Source organism: Hyposmocoma kahamanoa, unplaced genomic scaffold, assembly GCF_003589595.1.
Source record: "Hyposmocoma kahamanoa isolate Upper Pololo Valley unplaced genomic scaffold, ASM358959v1 79, whole genome shotgun sequence".
NCBI classification, from domain to species: Eukaryota; Metazoa; Arthropoda; class Insecta; order Lepidoptera; family Cosmopterigidae; genus Hyposmocoma; species Hyposmocoma kahamanoa.
In genome coordinates this window covers 5,716,148-5,735,474 of record NW_020653993.1, presented here as the reverse complement: position 1 = coordinate 5,735,474, position 19,327 = coordinate 5,716,148, and the positions used below count along the sequence as shown (strand labels likewise).

Here is a 19,327-nt window from a genome sequence, read left to right as displayed (position 1 = left end):
TCATAAGTAATACAAGAAATACAATTGTTGAAGCAACGGAAAGAATTCTACCACAGCGGAGAGAATCAGCACAAGTAAAGTAATCGTCCTTGTCACGTTTCGAATTAATTCGAGCTTGCTTATTAGAGGCGACGATCTGCGAAGTGGCTTATTGTCGTATACCACGTGTTCAGGTGGTGTTACCTGTAAGAAAATTTCATTTTTTAATTTTTTTATGACACTAAGTGACGAGACGAACTAGTCGTGCGCCTGGTGGTAAGCGACATGTCTGTGTATAGCAGTTTCAGTGCCATTCAGAGCTTTAAAGAAGACGTAAGTTGACAAGTCACATGTGCCTGTAATTTCACCAGCACCCTTACTCTTCCAAACCGGATCGCAGTAAAGTGAGCATTACTGCTTGGCGGCAGAAATAGGTAAGATAGCAGTACTTTCTTGGACGAACTCGTTCACAACGAGCTCTACTGCTACTCAAACTTTATTGGAACAATCACTGAAATGACAAACCATAAGAAAGAAAAAATATCGTGCGGCAATCACGAACTTGCTGATAATGTAGGATGTATATCGAGTTCTCAGGTTTTCGCTATTGCGATACGTACTGAAACTATTTTTTGGGATCTAAACCGCATATTTCGATTTCAAACAAACGAACTTTCGGCATAGTATAATAAAACAAGTATGGTAACTCTATACAAAGCAGCAGCGCGGTTTAAATATATGCACTCCTGCCTCGCGCCGTGTACAGACACACACATTTACATAATAATGAAAGGCGCGTGGGTAGATCAACGCTATGCAATGCAAATGCATCGCGAAATTATACGAATATGTGCGACCGCGCACAGCACGCGGCGGGGTATGTATGAAGTTACCATACTTGTCATATAATACTATGGTTTCGGGCTCCTTAAATGTCTCACGGTCACGATTGACTCGGTTGAGTTCATTTCCAATTTGCAGGAGTCACAAAACGTAAGAACTCGATAAATATTTTTGTTATTCAATGAACAGCCCAAAGCTGTAATGCTCATCACGTAGTACCACTAAAATCCGCTATATAGCATTGGACTATTATATAGGCTGAGATAGTATTGGTCATGAAATAGTATTAATTTAAAAACTTAATGTAGCCTAGATTGGAATATGATTTTTGGCAATAAAATAAGGATTTGCACGAATGTTATACCATATCTACCATCTCAGTTAGCCGTGACCATGGGCCCCATAAAGACCCCGAAAAGTCGGTTTGTTTGAAGAAACAAATATGCTCAATTTTAGATCTCCTTTTGACCTATTTGACCTGCTCGTAAAACTTGGAAGAGTCTAGAATGTTTTCCCTCCTCATCCCTCAAACCATGCTAGGTTGGTCCAGTCACTACATTAACGACATTTAATTAGGTTTAAACAAATATTTGGTGTTAGTCTAACCTTAAAAACTACGCCCGGTTCGATACGGGAAGGCTTAATTGGTTCCGGGCAAGGCTGTAAAATTCAAACCTTGTCACTTTTGCTGTACTTCAAAAGGGCTAAGTGGCTTTAAATGGAAATGAGGTAGGAAGGGTTTTATAACCCTTATGGATAATATGGGTACTTATAGAACAACTATGTACTAGTTAGACTATTTAACATGTTACCTAACTGAAAGTTAGTTTCTTAGATAATAATAATAAATTCTACAGTATACAGCTTAGAGGACGGAAAACTTTCCATAGTCTAGGGTATACAGAGATCTTTTGAAGACGCTGTCATTTTGTTTTTGTTGACATTTGCAGCAGCAGAAGGAATTTAAACACCATACTGTCCAATCATTAATTATTTCTCTTTTCCTTTACTTACACATTAAAAACTTTTTGGAGTATGTTTTTTTATTTTATTTTATCAAGTTACGGGACGAACAAGTCGTGCGCCTGATGGTAAACTTCACATAATAATAAACATCTACCCTTCATGACTTATGAAATAAACTGAAAGAATTAAACTACAGAACAGGCGCTGGTCGCCTTTGCCATGAAATCAATAAAAAATAGAATTTTTATGAAGAGGCTGTACGGTAAAACCTTTGCCTACCCAAACAAAAGGATGAAAATTAAAAAAAAACTTGTCAAAGAATCTCTGCAATTTTCAAATAAACACTACCTGTTTTGTGTCTCCCGTGTATTTGTCGTCTTCATCAGGTGCTGCGGGGCTAGCATTATTTTTATTTTTTTTATTTTTTATTTATATATAAGGGTTATCATATTAGACGTCAGGAAACCGATAATCGCATGGTAATGAGGCTAAATGTTTGACGAGAACGTAGGACAATGGCGAGAATGTTATAAATAATATAGGTGCAAACTTTAATACTGTAGGTACCAATTTCTAAGAAGACATCCTTTGGTTGCACCGTCTTTTCCAACTCTTAGGTTGCCGGGAGGTAGTTGTTACTTAGTGTTAAGGCCGCCTTTTGCACAGTAGCTTATTCTGTGATACTTACATTATTTGTGTTGTCATTGTAACTTTTTAATTTACAATAAACAATATTTCATTCATTCAGTTTCGTTGGTTTCGCCAATTAGAAATTATATTTATTATAATTGGCGTCGCCTGTCTTATTCCCTATTACCAAAAGACTAAGGTTCCTTTCCGCGTCATTATCATTGTCGTGTCTCATCGTGTAGTGCTAGAATACACAATTTTGCCAGCACCATTATTTTTAACATATTTTTTTTTTGTTTCTTTTCTTATAATAATCTACTACTGTACCTTATCCGTAATTGGAAGGCCAGAGTTCGGTCCCGGATCATTACTTTTCTTCACAGTGGAAGCTTCAATTGCCGCAGGTGCTACCCGGGTTTCGGGTTTGACCTCAGCGTGAATCGGCTGTGCATTATTGTGCACAATCTCCAAAGCACCTACTGCGTTTCTTTTATGTCGGATTAGCGATGACTGTTGAAGGAAAGAGTTATAGAATGTCAAAATGTTTCACCACCATGATATTCACATATTTGTTGTGAAATCATTCCACTAGTTTGTTATAATTAATTAAATTTTTATTGAATTGATATTCAATTGTATTTTGTGAAATTACTCCACTAGTTTGTTATAATTATTAATACAAAGATCGAACACTCAGAAAAAATTCTTTCGATCCTGTCGGATTCGAACCGACGACGTCTTCTTGCATACCGTGTCAGACGCTATACCAACTAAGCCACGGAACGAACCAACGGACCTCACGAATTCTTCTATGTGCTTGCGTCGTGTCTTTGTACTTGGTTTTTCGACGACTTTTTAGTCGTAGCGCCATCTATGAGAATCTATGTTATAATTATTCATACAAAGAACGAACACTTAGAAAAAATTCCTTCGATCCGGCCGAATTTGAATCGACGTCTCCTACCAAACCGTGGCAGACGCTATGCTGTACTAAGCCACGAAACGAACCAGCGGATCTCACGGATTTTTCTATGTGCTTGTTGTTGGATCTTTGTATTTTATTTTCAACGACTTTTTAGCCATAGCGCCATCTATGAAAGTATTTCGTGTAAATAAATAAAAATTTACTTACAGTTAATAGCGACATCTCTAGATGGGGCTGGTAGCTGTAAAGGTACCTAACTGGGTGACGAAATACTTTCATAGATTTCTCAAAAGAGTAATATTTTTTTATGATACCAAATCGTGCACCTAGTGGTAAGCGACACGTGTGTCCACAGCAGTGGCAGTGCCACTCAGAGCTTTAAATTGCAAAAATTCGATAGGCACTGCCACTACACCCCTCACCCAGAGACATAAGTTCACAAGTCTCATGTGCCTGTAATTACACTAGCACCAAGAGCTTTTGCGCACTATATCCGATTCGTGTCAATTCCGAATCCGAAAAATGGCGGTCCGAAATGTCACAGTTATCCGAAATGTCATTTTATCTCTAGGTGTACAAGCGATGTTCCTATTTTTTCGTATTCGAATCGGACTTAGTGCATAAGCGACATCCGAAATGGGTCCGAGTTTTGGATTTGTATAGTTTCGGATTATTCGTTTCGGAGTTGCAGTGCGCAAATGCACTTCCTCTTCAAAACTGGAACGCGGTTATGCTCACGTTACTGCATGGCCGCAGAAGTAGGTGAGGTGGCAGTACTTCCCTGGACGAACTCTTTCACAAGGAGCTTCTGAATTATCACTGTTATTCCATAGCTTGAACTGCAAAAATGATACTTACGATTCCATTAAAGTGTCCAAAAACATTATAAATTAAAATAGACAATATTACAAAAGTTTTCATTTTGCAAAGCATTTTGTTCGTACCAGATTTGTGTGTGTAACGTGAAGCTTATCAGAAAACAATAAAACGACACTTGTTTTTTTATAGGAATAAACTTATTTTATTGTTTTAAATTTTAATAAAATAAAATGTAACTATAACACTCGTGCGTTTTATAATTTTATAAATTTCTACGAAAGCAATATTTATTTTGCACGGTTGTTAATAATATTTATATTTTTTTTAAATCAAATAAAAATGATAAAAATTATTTGTTTATCTTATTCATTTATACTAGTTATCGCCGTTAGTGGTCATCAAAATGTAAGTACTAAAAAGAGACTCTCTAAATCATTGTCATCATCCAGGACATAGGGCTACCCCAAGGTGCAGCATTAAGTCCAATATTGTGCGAAAGAGAAATGTGAGCGATAAAAAACTGTAAATAACAAAAAACTATTTGATCGGTCAAAATCGCTTAAATTTGTTTTATCTACCAAATGTACGTTTCTACCGTGACAATTGCGCCCTGTAAAGGATCCGAAACGTCGGTCTGTTTAAAAAAAATACACGATTTATAATTACTATTAATAAGAGAGATCGAACACTAACAAAATTCCTTAGATCCGACCGGGTTAGAACCGACGTCTTCTAGAAAACCAACCGTGCCGGAAGCTATGCAAACTAACTTACAGATTACAACGTAGGGTGACCAAGGTTATGAATGAAACAATAATATTGTTATCAATGCAAGAATCGAACAAACTCAAAGCAAAATTCCTTTAAACCAGCGTCTGTTTACCAAACCGGGGTCAAATGAACTGTTGCAGCTCTTATTATTAGATTTAAACGACTTTTTTCACCGTAGCGCCAGTGTACCCGGTGGAAATAAAAAGACTAGAATTTTGGAACTAACGTAAGATTCGTTAACAAAACACAACACAATTGTACATACTAAATAATTTAAACTTTTACAAGTATTACCACTTAATTTAACTAACTCACGGAGAGCGCTAAACAGTCGGTTAAAAATAATTTCCAAATCCAAACCTCAAATCATCTTTATTTCATAGGCAAGCAAATTATACTTGAAATCGTCATATTCAATAAACTCTACTGCTCATTCGTAAGGCAGAATGCCAATGTATGGGAAAACCGAAGAACTTGATACTATAAGATCTGCAACATATATATAGAAAAATTCGTGAGGTCCTTTTGTTTGTTCCATGGCTTAGTTGGCATAGTGTCTTTTTTTGCTTTGTTTGCTGGGAGACGTTAGATCGAATCCAACCGGATCGAAATGAGTTTATTCTTAGTGTTAGTTTAATAATTGATGCAATAAATAGTCGGTTAATTACTCTTGCCTTCAGCACAGGATGTCCTTTGTTCGATTTTCGCTAGAAAACCTATAGCACTTACTGTTGTGTCGAATCATGTGTGGTTTAGTTTATGAATTATCGCCTTTGTTAGGGTTTGGCATGATAGCCTGTTAAACAAGCTTCCAGCATACGGAATTCCTGTTGGCTTTTGCACATGGCTAGGCGATTTTCTAAAGGATAGGTAAATCCGTGTAGTTGTAGATGGTTACTCGTCTGCTCCTCATGGTATTGGTGTACTTCAGGGATCTGTCCTCTCCACCACTCTACTCTGCTGATGCCCGGTATCTTTGGGTACGCAGACGACAGCACAGTGGTAGAGAGTTATGTGCCAGACACCCGAGACAACAGCGAAGAGATCCGGTGTAAGCGAAAGGTGATGGTCACCCGGTTGAACCTTAGCCTGAAAGCTGCTTCCGACTGGGGAGATGCTAACAGGGTCAGTTTGAATGCGGCTAAAACACAGGCGTGTCTTTTCACATCAAAACGGAGTCCCCTACACCTTACTCCGACTTTCCGAGATGTATCCGTGCCGATAAGGGATCACCTTGAGCTACTCTGCGCTATACTCAACTTTGGGCGATACATCGAGTGCTTGGTATAAAAATGCTGCCAGAAAACTAGGCATATTTTACAAGGTCAGGCGGTACTTCACACCTGAATAGCTTTTAAATCTGTATAAAGCACAAGTAGATCCTGTATGGAGTACTGCTGCCACCTTTGGGACGGCTGGAGGCTGGAGGCTGGTGGAGCGAAAAGCAAAGAGACTTATTAACAATAATTCTATTGTGGAGTCGAAGCTTCAAAATCTCGACCATCGCAGAAACGTAGCCTGTTTGTCGGTTTTCTATCGGATACATTTCGAAGAGTGTGCGCAGGAACTTTTCAATTTGGTTCTGCCCTCACTGTTCCTCCTTCGGTCGACTAGAAGGTCCAGAGCACTCCATTCTTATGTCGTTGATATTCCACTTATTTGCACTAAGCGCTTTGCTTTCTCCTTTCTGATGCGTACGGCAAAGGAATGGAATGCTCTATGCTCTGTATTTCCCGAAAAGGCTAGAGTGAATAAGCCTTTTTAGGCAAACGCATCCCATCGTCGGTCACATCGTCGCTTAACATCAGGTGAGATTATGGCCAAGCGTGTGTCTATTATATTATATATAAAAACGTTATTTTATTTTTTGCAAAACAAACTCCGTTATACAAATCCGCTTCATTGTCGCACTCGCGCCGCCGAATACAACCACCACATTCAATGAGATCTCGTGATGCATGCGATTATTCCCACTAGATTTGTTGTACGGTTCTCTTGAGGCATGTTGGTGACGTGTGTTAAGATTGCTAGGTTGGACACGATCACGTTACAGACGCATCGACTAAAATGAAGCATGCGGAACTTCCTACACTACGTTTGCCTTAACGCGCTTTCTATTCTAGACCACATTGGCTTCAATGATTGTTGAACACCCTGAGAACGACAGCGTAGATATCGTTGCAGACAACCATGTATGTAGCTATTTCAAATCGCATGAAATTATTCATTAATAAACATTCTTATATGTATTATCTTTGGTTTTAGGCAAGCGACGACAATTTACTAACGTTGCAAGTAAGTTTATTTAATTAGTTAGATACTACGCCAAAAGCTAGATGGTGCTATTTGTAGGAATAATCGAGATAACCACAACACACAACTATGTTCTTCACCATAATATTAATTTTATAGTTTGGTATATGTATACACATATATCAAACTAGAAAATTAATTCTTAATCTACAGAAAACTGGATCATGTTTCAACACGTTGTTTTTCCAAAGAGACAACATATGACCGACTAAGAATGGGTAATATAGCTTTTTCTAAATGTCGTATCGAAACTATATACATATCAATATTCGAAATCGCATTTCGTAATTATATATTTTCTGGAACTATATATTCGTGGATAGGTATAGCCCGCGCGCGCTGCGTTGATACATTGCCGTTACTGATATTCGGAATCAGATTTCGCTACTATATATTATTGGATACAGTTTTACAAGAGCAATGCGGGCCAATGTTAGTATACAGTTTCGAAGACGCACAAAAAATGGTTTTGCGTTGATATCCACTCAGTGAATATCTGATACGAAGCAATATCGGTATATAGTTTGGAAAATATATGATTTCGTGTTGGTATCCACTCGGTAATCGCTCGGCTTGATGCGGCATCGCTATAAAATATGCGATGCGGTATATATCGATGTATAGTTTCTAAGACACACGATATCGGATATTCGATATTGCCGTAATATACAGTTTCAATAACTATATACGATTTGTAACGCCCATTCCTTTGACCGACACCTTAATATTTACTTTAGGCCGTGGAGGACAACGTGTGATCGCGAGCTCGAGGCATCTCTATTGAGATCGGCTCAATTCACATTAATGAACAAATTTATATCTAAAGTGACCCCCGCGGCCATGTAGATAAGATAGCATTAAATGTCAATGAATCGAAATTCATTTGATCGCTTACCACATAATCGACTGCCCTTTAGGTCGACGATAGTCTGATTTTTATAATATCGTGATTGGTATTTTCATAGACTAATGAGAAGATACCAAACGACGCAGATCTCCAAGTGGCACTCATGCCCCAAGAGCTCAACACAGCTTTCATTCCTAATAAGGTACTTATTACATTCCGTTAGACCTTGATTTTAAGTTTATAATAATAAACACATTGGCCGGTTTTTACCACACTTGTCTTATTATACTATAGTTGTGAGAAGGACTAAGTGTAACGTCATATAGCCCTTAAGTACTCGAAAGCGCGCTCTCCCTATTTGTGCGTTATTTAAGCGCGAGGCGGGCGTGCACATACAAGCGTTTGTATGGAATAAAGTGTAACTCCACCATAAGTGGTTATGCTATTATAATAACACATTGTAAAGAACATACACAGGGTTGGGATTTGTAGCATCTGAACCCGAGGTCGGTTTCGAGTTGCAACGGAACCCGAATGAGCCCAAATGCGAGTATTCGGAAACAAGCTCATCACCCCATAAAGCAACAAAATGTACCAACATCTATCGAAAATGAATTCAGGTTCAGACGATACACATTTAATGTCATTTCTCGAGCTGCAACTAAATGCGGGACTGGATGCGAATCATATTTAATTGTTTTTGACAAACAACCGGTCCCGGTATCACACGATACTCGCATTAGGGCTCATTCGGATTCCGTTGCAACTTTAAACCGACCACAGGTTCAGATGCTATAAACCCCAGGATTGTCATAATGTGTTGTTTTTTATTTAGTCGGTTGGGGCGGGTACCACTATGTCCATAAGTATTGTATAATAATAAAAACAAAATATGTTGACGTGAGCCTTTCTCAAAAGCAATCGGACGTAGTGACAATTTTTGGGAAAAGCCTATGTCCAGACACAATGACGATGATAACACGAAATGATCCCTGACTAGGTATATTCTTTTTTTTAGAATGGTCTAATTGTGCCAAAAGAGCTCCAGGCCCTAATGCCGCAGGAGCTCAATCCAGTTTTCACGCCACCCGATGGAAACATAGTAAAGGTATTGTACTACAATTGACAATTAAAAAGCTTCCAAATTATCTGTGATGTTATGGTGTCGTAGTATATAAATGTTTCCTCTCATAAATTCTAAAATGCTTTTAAAAATTTACTTTAACAATTTAGAAATAAAGTTAATATTCCGAATTCCGCAGTGATAGTTTAGATTATCGGATGAGCAAGTAAATGATCAAATAAACTTAATTTAATAATTTTCTCGTTCTTTACACATTTCAAAGTAGATAGGTACCCAACAACTGACCAATAACAGCCAATTCAAAAACAACTCAGAATAAAAACGGCGTACTCATCACAAAGCCCCTTTAAACGCACACAAGACATTCTTGCCCTTACACATATTATTAACGCGTGAGCAAGAACTGCCAATATCTATCTACTTTTCAATTAAATAAATTTAATAAAGCAATCATCTTCCGTTAAACTGGAATACGCCTAAGCTGAGAGCTACCGGATAACTATTTGAGTCGAATTTTTGCTCAACATGTTTCGAACCAGCCCGTGGTCTTTAGTCATGAGCTTCCGCGGTCGTGACTCTACGATAACTAGAGTTGTCAGGGCAGATCTGAAAAAATCGGAAATTAATTATCGCACCAAAAAAACAGTAGATTGAGGAAAAAAACGCTGAACTTTCATTTTCTTCAAACATTGATTGGTCATTTTCACTTTCACATTACTGCCCAAGAATAAAGCGCGTAATGTTTTTTATATTATGTTACGATGTTGGTATCTTAGAAATTGTATTTTTTCTTAGACTATTATTTCTTTTCCATCCTGTAAGTATTTTTTTATTACTCCTAGCGGGAACCTCAATGTTGCGTTTGACAGCTGTCATTCCAATACAATTGCTAAGTAAAAAAACGACGGGAAACTCGAAAGAGAAAGGCGCGTTTTTTTAAAATATTATTTTTGGAAAATATAAAATAATACTTTAAATAGTTGCTTCCTTTACGGACGAGTACGGGTGTGGGCGCATGCAGCAGTCGACAGTCCCTTTTTTGGCATAATTTTCACAGATAATTTTGTAGCAGATCGATACGTGGGGCTCACTATAAGTTTCCGGAATGAATAAGAAAAAATACTATAAATGATCAGAAATGAATTTATTATTTCTCAAAATATTCTCCATTGGTGTTAATGCACTTTTTCATACGAATGAACCAATTTTGAAAACATTTATGCCACTCCTCCGTGACAATCTCTGAAACATATTTTTCATACTCTTCGACAGCCTCTTCAGATGATGAAAATCGTTGACCGCGTAACTGGTTCTTAATTTTTGGAAATAAATAAAAGTCACAAGGTGCCAGGTCGGCACTGTACGCGGGATGGCTCATAAGTTCAACGTTGTTGACCTTCAAAAATTCATTAGTCTGTCTGGCCGTGTGACACCAGTTCTCACTATCGTGGTGCAAGATGATATGGCATTTACGGTTATTTTTACGGAGTTTATCAATAACTTCCGGCAAACAAATGGTCGTGTACCAGTCCCTATTCACGGTACAACGATTCTCCAAAGCAACAGTAGCCACATGTTCAGTTTTATTAAAAAAAGAAGCATTCATCCGCTTAGAGGCACTTTGCACGCGCACCACTTTGGTTGGTTTCGGCTCATCTCGAAAGACCAATACGCTCGATTGCTGCTTTGTTTTGGGATCGTAACTATAAATCCATATTTCGTCACCTGTTACTATGTTCCACACCAAATTTGACGCCCCTTCGTTGAATCTGGTAAGCATTGCATTGCACCAAGTGACGCAATCCGTTTTTTGAGCCTCAGTCAAATTGTGTGGGATCCACCGAGAGCACAGCTTTTTCACACCCAAATGTTTGTGTAGTATTGATTGTATTTGACTCATGCCTATGCCTAAAGATGCCCGAATCTCACAGTATACCACATGCCTGTCTGTTTTGATCGTACGGCGCACAGCATCGATGTTTTTGTTGTTCACAGCAGTGGACGGGCGACCATCACGAAATTCGTCACTGAGATTCACACGACCGCGTTTGAATTCTGCAAACCAGCTATAAATATTCGTCTTGCGTAGTGCTTTATCGCCAAAAGCAGTTTGAAGCCGAGCGAAGCTCCACTGAGCTGTTAAATTACACTTAAAGTCGTAGAAAATCATACTACGAAAATTTTCACGAGTTAAATCCATGGTGATGTAGACATCCAATTTCTAAAATGACGCCACAATATAAAAACAAGTGACAGTCAAATGAAACAAACTGTATTCCACAGCCAAAGAGTTCCATTTTCAAATGTTGTAATTACTTTTTAAATATTGTTTATTTAAGTGGCGAGTTCCGGAAACTTATAGTGCGCTTAAGTACCTCTAATGAACACTTTGTTTTGTAGTTTTATTTCAGAAAATTCATTTTTTTTTTTTGGAATTTTGTTTTGTTTCTTTTTTTCTACAAAATTCGGGGAGCATAATATTAGTAAATAAATATGGCGGTTTACGAAAATAACAGAAAATCACCAAAAAATAAAGTTGGCGTAGTGTTCATTGGAAGTATAGAGACGTGTGAATAATTTAGACAACTTGGCAGGCCAAGTTTTCATAACTTGGCCTGCTAAGTTGTCTAAATTATTCACACGACCACATTTGAGGTCCTTTTGAGGTTCTTTTTTCGGACAAAAAAAGAACCATCAAAATCGATTCACAAATGGCCGGAATTGTTGCGTAACATAAATGTAAAAAAACCACACGGTCGAATTGAGAACCTCCTCCTTTTCTTTGAAGTCGGTTAAAAAAATATAATTTGGTCGCAAAGTATAATTTTATTTATATCATGGTCATGTGACGTAGCTACGTTTAGGTGGAGCACGGGCAGAAAATGTAGAAGAATTCAAAAAAACCTAATCCAATTTTTGTTAATGCAGAATGCAATTTTTGTTAATGTATGTTAGAATATAATAGAATAGATCAATATTGCAACGCCATAAGATATAGACACAAAAAAAATATTGATAGCACATAGACAAAAGCAAAATAAAATAAAAAGACATACAGAAGATAACATAAAACAAAAGAAATAAAAAGCAAAAAAAAAACTAAATATAACGACTGCAAATGTTGTACTGTCATGTATGCGGTTGTGGCGTACGCAAAAGGACTTCATTCAGCTTATGCCTCAGCCATAATTGACTATAGCGCTGGTTTACTATATTATATTATGAATATTTTTACAGTTGCATAAGACAGTAATAGAAACTAGGTATAGCAAAAAATACAGAATGTAGCAAGTAGTTACGCAATATGAAATAAGAAAATATAAAATGATTTGATGGAAGTTTTCATAACAGATATTTATCTAAAAACAATAATTGTATGAGCTTATAAATTTAAATAAATCATTTAAAGAAAATTCACACAGGGTTGTGCTTCAATCTCGTCAATATTATTTTCAGTCACACATAGAAAGGTTTATTTTTAAAATCATCCTTTGTTTCGAAATGTAATAATTTCATAAAGGTTTTATTGTTCTGGAAGCCATTTTGATTTGTCGTATAACGACATTAAAGTTTAAATTATATATTCGAAGATGTATCGATCATATGATAGTCCATCTACAAGAAAAACATTTTCTACTGTCTAGATAAACAGGGTCATATTGTGAAATACTAACAATCTCGCAGGATATACTAGTAAAGCTGGCCCAAAAAAGAGCGGCAAATTTGAAAAATGTTGTGTTTGCAACACTAAGCAGTCAGACAAACAGCAAACTTAGCATGAGCCCTAAGACAAAAGCTATCTCTTCTTCGAACTGTCAATTTTCTCTCGAAAATGACGTCACTACGAATTATCTTTAACCGTCTCTACAGGCGCAAGCATAAACGCTATAAGGTTTAAGTTGCAGCGCATACAAATGTCAAAAGAAGAGAACTTATCTCTAACCATAGCAAAACAGCCAAATTCTGTATACTTTTGACAGATTCGTGATAAGAAGATAGGTGGTTAAAACAGTGAGAAAATGTAGAAAAAGACGCCAATAACAAATACGTTTAAATTTAGAATTTCAATGTAAAAAAAGTGATAAAAACACTGTGTAAAATTATAGTTTTTTTCTTATTCCTGATTTTTAGTAATTTCAATTATTTATTAATTTAAAAAAATATTTCAATTATTAAATTTTTGATAATTTTATTTCTGATAGCACTCAATAATATCATTTATAATCTAAAACTACTAACATACTTTAAGTTTATTGTACTAACAAAATATGGAGTAAGTTGTCTGAGAATAAAATATTTTTATTTTTATTTTATTTAAAATTATTCAATATAAAACGATTTGTAGCTGTTGCGGTTCGCGACAGTAATAATTTAATAGTGATTTAGTCCTTTGACGAAGTTTTCACATCAAAGGACTATCGAACTTATCAGCTATCATCTTCAAGATTTTTTGTTTTCGGGCTCGTGCTAAGTGTACTGAAATTTTAAAATTACTCACTGTCAAAGCACTTTTGACTGATATATAGTTTTACCGTAATAAGATTTTGAAACAATACCATGTGCCAGCTTTCATTGACCAGACTCTAGTAACCTCATAATCTACATCTTTTCTTTCTTCTTTTGTTTCTTCTTCTTCATTCTTCAATCTTTTGTTCCATAACTTTCAATAATTCAACAGATTTCACTTTCGTACATAAATAAAAATGGTTTAATAGATCGATCTAAATATTCATAACTCTGTGCGGTACGCTGCAAAATACAGGAGCGGGGTGGGGGTCGTGGTGGATGCTTGCACATTTTTGTACTTACAACCTTAGAGCATTTGCGCACTACATCCGTTCGTATCATCCGAATTCGAGAAATCATTTCTCGTCCCAAATATCACAGTGATAATTTTATCTCCAGGTGTGATATATTCTTATTTTCTCGGAGTTGAATCGACCATAGTGCACAACATCAGAAGTGGGTTCGAGTTTTCTCGATTCGTATAGATTCGGAGTCGGAAGAAATACGAATCGGGTGCAGTGTGCAAAAGCGTTTACACAGATACTACCATACACAGATGTAAAACTATCAAATAGTACAACAAAAACTATTTATATTTTTGTTTTTTTTTTTTATAATATCAAGTGACGGAACGAACGAAGCAAGCTACACGCCTTCCCATAACAATTGCAGTGCCACTCAGAGCTTTTAATCGCAACGATCTGAGGGGCACTGCCACTGCGCCCGTCACCCTGAGACATAAGTTGACAAGTCCCATGTGCCTGCAATTTCACCACAGCGTATTTACTATGTTTTGTTAAAATTCATGACACCAAAAGTTGTTGTTTTATAGGATATAGGTAGAGGTTGTTAGTATTTATATTAATAACCATGTATAACTGCTTTTTATAAATAATGGCATGAAAAAAATTTTAGGCGTATTACACAATGTCCTGATTTTTATTGTAAACAAAACCCCCAGCTTTCCATTGGTTAAAATAATAATTTGACAACATGGAGCGGCACACGAAGCCTCGTTTGTTTTTAAACCATCTTCTTGATGAATTAGGTGATTTGGAGATAAGCCATTCTGCAAAATATATTTTACGCGCAGGCAAAAGGTTTCGACGGTAAAAGGCTTTTAAACTAATTGTTGGATTTATTTAAGTGACGCTTTAGATTGTTAGAGGGTCAAGAGGATGTCGAGCTTGAAATTTAAAATTTAAATTCAACTGTTTTCCGCTTATGATAAGAACGATCCAAAGTCTTAAACCATAGGTTTTCAAACTTTTTAACTCAGCGTCCATTTAGGCAAAATAAAAAAATTCCAACGTCCACCACCACAAAAAATAATTGAAAACACGTATTTTTATATTAACTTAAAAAACAAACAAAAAAAAATACTAACATAAAAAATCACAAGGCAATAGAAATGTATACGTAGTGTAGTTTATACATTTTTTTTAATAACATCAAGTAACGAACAAGTCGTGCGTCTGGTGGTAAGCTACATGTCTGTTCACAACAGTTACAGTACCACTCAGAGCTTTAAATTTCAAAAATGTGAGGGACATCGTCACTGTGCCCGTCATCCTGAGACACAAGTTGACAAGTCCCCTATGTGCCTGTAATTTCACCAGCCCCCTTACCCTTTACCCTTCAAAACCGGAACACAGAAATGCTGACATTACTACTTGGCAGCAGAAATAACTAAGGTGGCAGTACTACCCTGGACAAACTCTTTCACAAGGAGCTCTGCTGCTACAAAATAGAGAATTCAGGATATAGATTATCGTATAGAAATTGATAATGACATAGAAAGTAGATAATTATATATATATTTAATTATAATTCATATTTATTTATATTTATTTTATTTCAATTTAATTATATTTATTTTAATTATTATACCTCCTGGCGTTCACTGGGACCACTTTTGGAAAATATGATCTGTTATGTATGAAGCGTTAGCTTGATCTACTGTTGACTGTGCAGTATCGCAGATTAGCACATTGTCCCTGTTATTACGTACGTACTTATGCAAACAAGTTTCAAGGAATTTTAATTGAAATTGACGAAAAGTTCTGAACTTGGTCTCTTTTTCATATATTTGTTTTTAGCGAACGACACGCATTGTGTATGGAGTCACTCACTTCTTCGAAATTGAATGCTCTTTCTATAATATCCAAAAAAAAAAAGATTTTATTAAAAAAGCTGTTGATATTAAAGTTTAGTTTTGGGATTTTTAATCCATTTAGTCCACCTGGTATTAGACCACACGTAAACACATGTAACATTGCCATTTTAGGCATTTACATTGCGTTCAAATTTGCAGATAAAAATAGCCTGAATTTTGTGTTGCTCAACTTTTAGACCAAGTGTACAAAGCCAGCGGGGGTCGATTGGATATAAACCATAAGTAACCGATTTGATGTTTACCAAACACGCAAGTTTTCTATGTGCGATTGAAAGCGAAAGTCCCACAAAATCCTGTTTACCATACGGACTAAGGCCACAGATCTAAAATGACAAAACTGAAACTTGCTACAAAAACATTTTTACTAACGTCGGCCGTTCTTTTGCAGAACGCAGTAGTGGTGGGGTGGGCCCCTGTTTACTATTTCCCCAAGACTACCCTCTCCCCTCAACCAGCTACGTCACGACCAAATAGTAAAGTAAGATAATAGCCATCTTTTTTCTCGCCGCGATATTGTAAAAATTTGTTTCCGAGAACTAAGTAATTTCAAGTACAGAAAATGACATGTATCTCTTTACATATAAAGGTGTAGTGCCACTAGTTTTTACTGCTAAGTAACCATTGGATGATATGACTTTAATAAACAACCTCAACAGTAGCCTGGTCCACAACAATCTTCATAAAATATAGACATGAGACCTATCTCAATAGAGTTAGTCTACTTAAATCATCCACAAAATACTTACTATGTTTAGAATAATGAAAAGTTAAAAAATCTTGTCAATAATAATGTGTTCCAAGTAATCACAACAAATGCCTGGTCTCAAAGTAAGGAATTCCTTGTATTATGAATATCAGAGCAACGAGTTTTACTCCGGGGCACTATCCAGAACTCCCAGACCAGAACCATTTGTAAAAGGTCATTGCGCCAAAGTGGTCTTACCGGGAGTCAAATAACTAGGTCGTCATGGACGTAATAACGGACGGGAGTTGTAATGTAACTCGGGTGTCTACTAAACGATGGGCATATAGTCCAGTGCAAGAACGCTTGTACAGAAATGATAGCAAAATAGTAAATAGGATCAAAAACGCGATTATTTTCTAACGTCGATATCTAGGATCGGATACTAGACTCCAATAGGGGGATACATGTTTGTCTTATAATATGCCAATCGCCAAGCAATCAGACGGTTACGCTGATAAAAGGGTGTAACAGTCGCGTTTCCTTACAATTCCAGTTAAATTTCATATCATTTGTAGAATAGATGAGCATGTACATTTAAAGGCATTACTAAATAAAGTAATCTCAGTATAGAGTACTCAAAAACCAATCTCAAAAATTCGTGGAATTACATCTATTGCCAAGTTTTATTGAAATTGGTTACCGGAAAGTGCGCGAAACCTAATTCATCCACAAGTTTGCCATCCTTAGATTTAAAATATTTTCTTTAAATTTAAATGGGACCACATCTGAGGTACTCTCTTTCCAACAAAAAAAGAATCATCAAAATCGGTTTACGAATTCCGGAATTATCGCGTGACATACATGCAAAAAAAATACAGTCGAATTGACAACTTGATAGTTTCTTTGAAGTCGGTCGGTTTAAATTAAACACTTATAGAATATATAGAAGAAAGAAGAAGTGCTGCAGTGACGCGTCTGTAACATACTTTTCTTCAGTAATTTTTAGCTCACGAATTGTGACTGCAAAAGTGGAGCTGCAACTGCGCTTCTAAATATTGTATGAAAATTAGTAGTGGTGCGTACTTACAATACAGAAAGTTATTAAGTTATTGAGACGAAAGTTATACATATAATCAAGTATCAAATAGGTCCGGGCAGTCGTTCCCGCCAGCTTTTGACTCCTAAATGCCAATCTGTAGTACAGATGTTTATTTCACATAATCGAAATGCGGTCGATTTAGTAGCCATTCCAGGAAAAATCTTAACACCGCGATGCAGAAATGGCGTAAAATAGTTCAGTGCCATCTAGCAGATTTTTATGGTACTAAACCAACAAAGTAATATTTGTTACACTACACTCAGAAATCTACTAGTGTCACCTCGCCCTAAAATGCATTATTGAAAACGACACGACAGGTGGACGCCGATAGAATATAGAAATATGGGACATCTACTTCGAATGGGATTTAAAATATATAGTACGTGTCACAAATTTAAGTCCGTATTGTAATAATATATTTTTCACCTCACTAGCTCGGAAAAGCTTTTTTTCTCATTAGAAATCCGCGCGCAAAAGCGTTTTTTCCACGCTAGCGTCAAAAAGCTTTTTGAAATTCTAACTTGACGATGGACTGCGACGCATCTAACTTTTTCTTTCGAACAAAAAATAAATATAATTACTTCAACTACGCGATTTGTCGTATATTATTTATGTAATATAAATCCGTTGGTAAATTTTATTCTTATTATAGTTGACATTAAATTAGTAATAACAAATTTTGTTTATTAAAATTGATTTGTTAGAGTTCATCTATTTTTCTTTCATCTACCAGTTTCCTTACAATAGTGAGGTGAAAAATTTTGTGTTTCGTTCGGCAGCAAAGTTGTTTTCCGTCTCGTACCTTGAAATCCTCGCTACGCTCTAGGATTCTATTTTTAAATCACTCGCGGCAATTAACTATTGTATAGAAATGGTACTGTTTTAAAGCGCTGCAGAGTTAAATACTTCTAAATCTTACTACTATTTTCAGGATGCACCATGGAAAGTTGTACTACCGATACCGCAACGTACCCGTCGTGGATTGGACCTTCCAGAAATTCCCGCCAGCACAGCACAGATGTTAAAAAGTTACACCAGAACGGGAGCCTTCATAGCTCTTATTATCTCTGCTGTTGTGGAAGTTGTTCTGTATACGTTAGAGTGGTATCATGGATATTATTAAAAATATTAAACACATTTTTTAAAGTAGATAGAGTCATTTAAGTTTTATTTTATCCCTTTGTAAGCACATTCCAGTGTACGATGGCACAAGGCTCTATTACTTAGTGGAAGTATCAAAACAAGATCCTTACTTAATAATGGTAGCTATTGTGGCGTCCTGTCGTAGGGCGTACTCAATATTAATGTTTTCCATGAAAATTTGTCAGTATAATAATTTATTTTCAAAGATACAGCTTTTTATTTGTTACCTATGGCCTTGAATGAAATTTGACCAACTTCTGCTGTACTGACTTTTTCGTCTCATACAAAGAAATGATCCCTTTATGAAACCGACTCAATCGGCACTAAAACAAAATTTTGGTCAATTTTATTCATTTTTATGAACATTTCACGCTTGACCAAAAAACTGACTATGCCAAAATTGTTTTCATAAAAAAAGACTTAATGATTCCTAAGACAGTTTCCTTGTTTCTTCTGTGGTTTTGGATTTCCCCGTACTGTCCCATTAAAAAAAACACTGTGTATCAGTACAGTACACACATTACGAAAAAAGCGTAGCTCC

The 19,327-nt window shown here is 36.4% G+C and overlaps 2 protein-coding genes across 2 annotated transcripts; one reads left to right on the top strand and one right to left on the bottom strand.

Annotated features, from left to right (window-relative positions):
- On the bottom strand, positions 1–4,286 carry LOC113233529. Its single transcript, XM_026468651.1, has 3 exons — positions 4,202–4,286; positions 2,746–2,928; positions 1–183 (listed from the first exon to the last, which is right to left on the bottom strand). The coding sequence occupies exons 1-3, from the start codon at positions 4,274–4,276 to the stop codon at positions 1–3; spliced, it is 441 nt and encodes a 146-aa protein (XP_026324436.1). The 5' UTR covers positions 4,277–4,286.
- Positions 4,287–5,953: 1,667 nt separating this feature from the next.
- Positions 5,954–19,135, top strand: LOC113233647. Its single transcript, XM_026468814.1, has 7 exons — positions 5,954–5,995; positions 7,057–7,125; positions 7,199–7,228; positions 8,212–8,295; positions 9,112–9,201; positions 16,248–16,337; positions 18,575–19,135. The coding sequence occupies exons 2-7, from the start codon at positions 7,072–7,074 to the stop codon at positions 18,764–18,766; spliced, it is 540 nt and encodes a 179-aa protein (XP_026324599.1). The 5' UTR covers positions 5,954–5,995; positions 7,057–7,071; the 3' UTR covers positions 18,767–19,135.
- Positions 19,136–19,327: the final 192 nt, after the last annotated feature.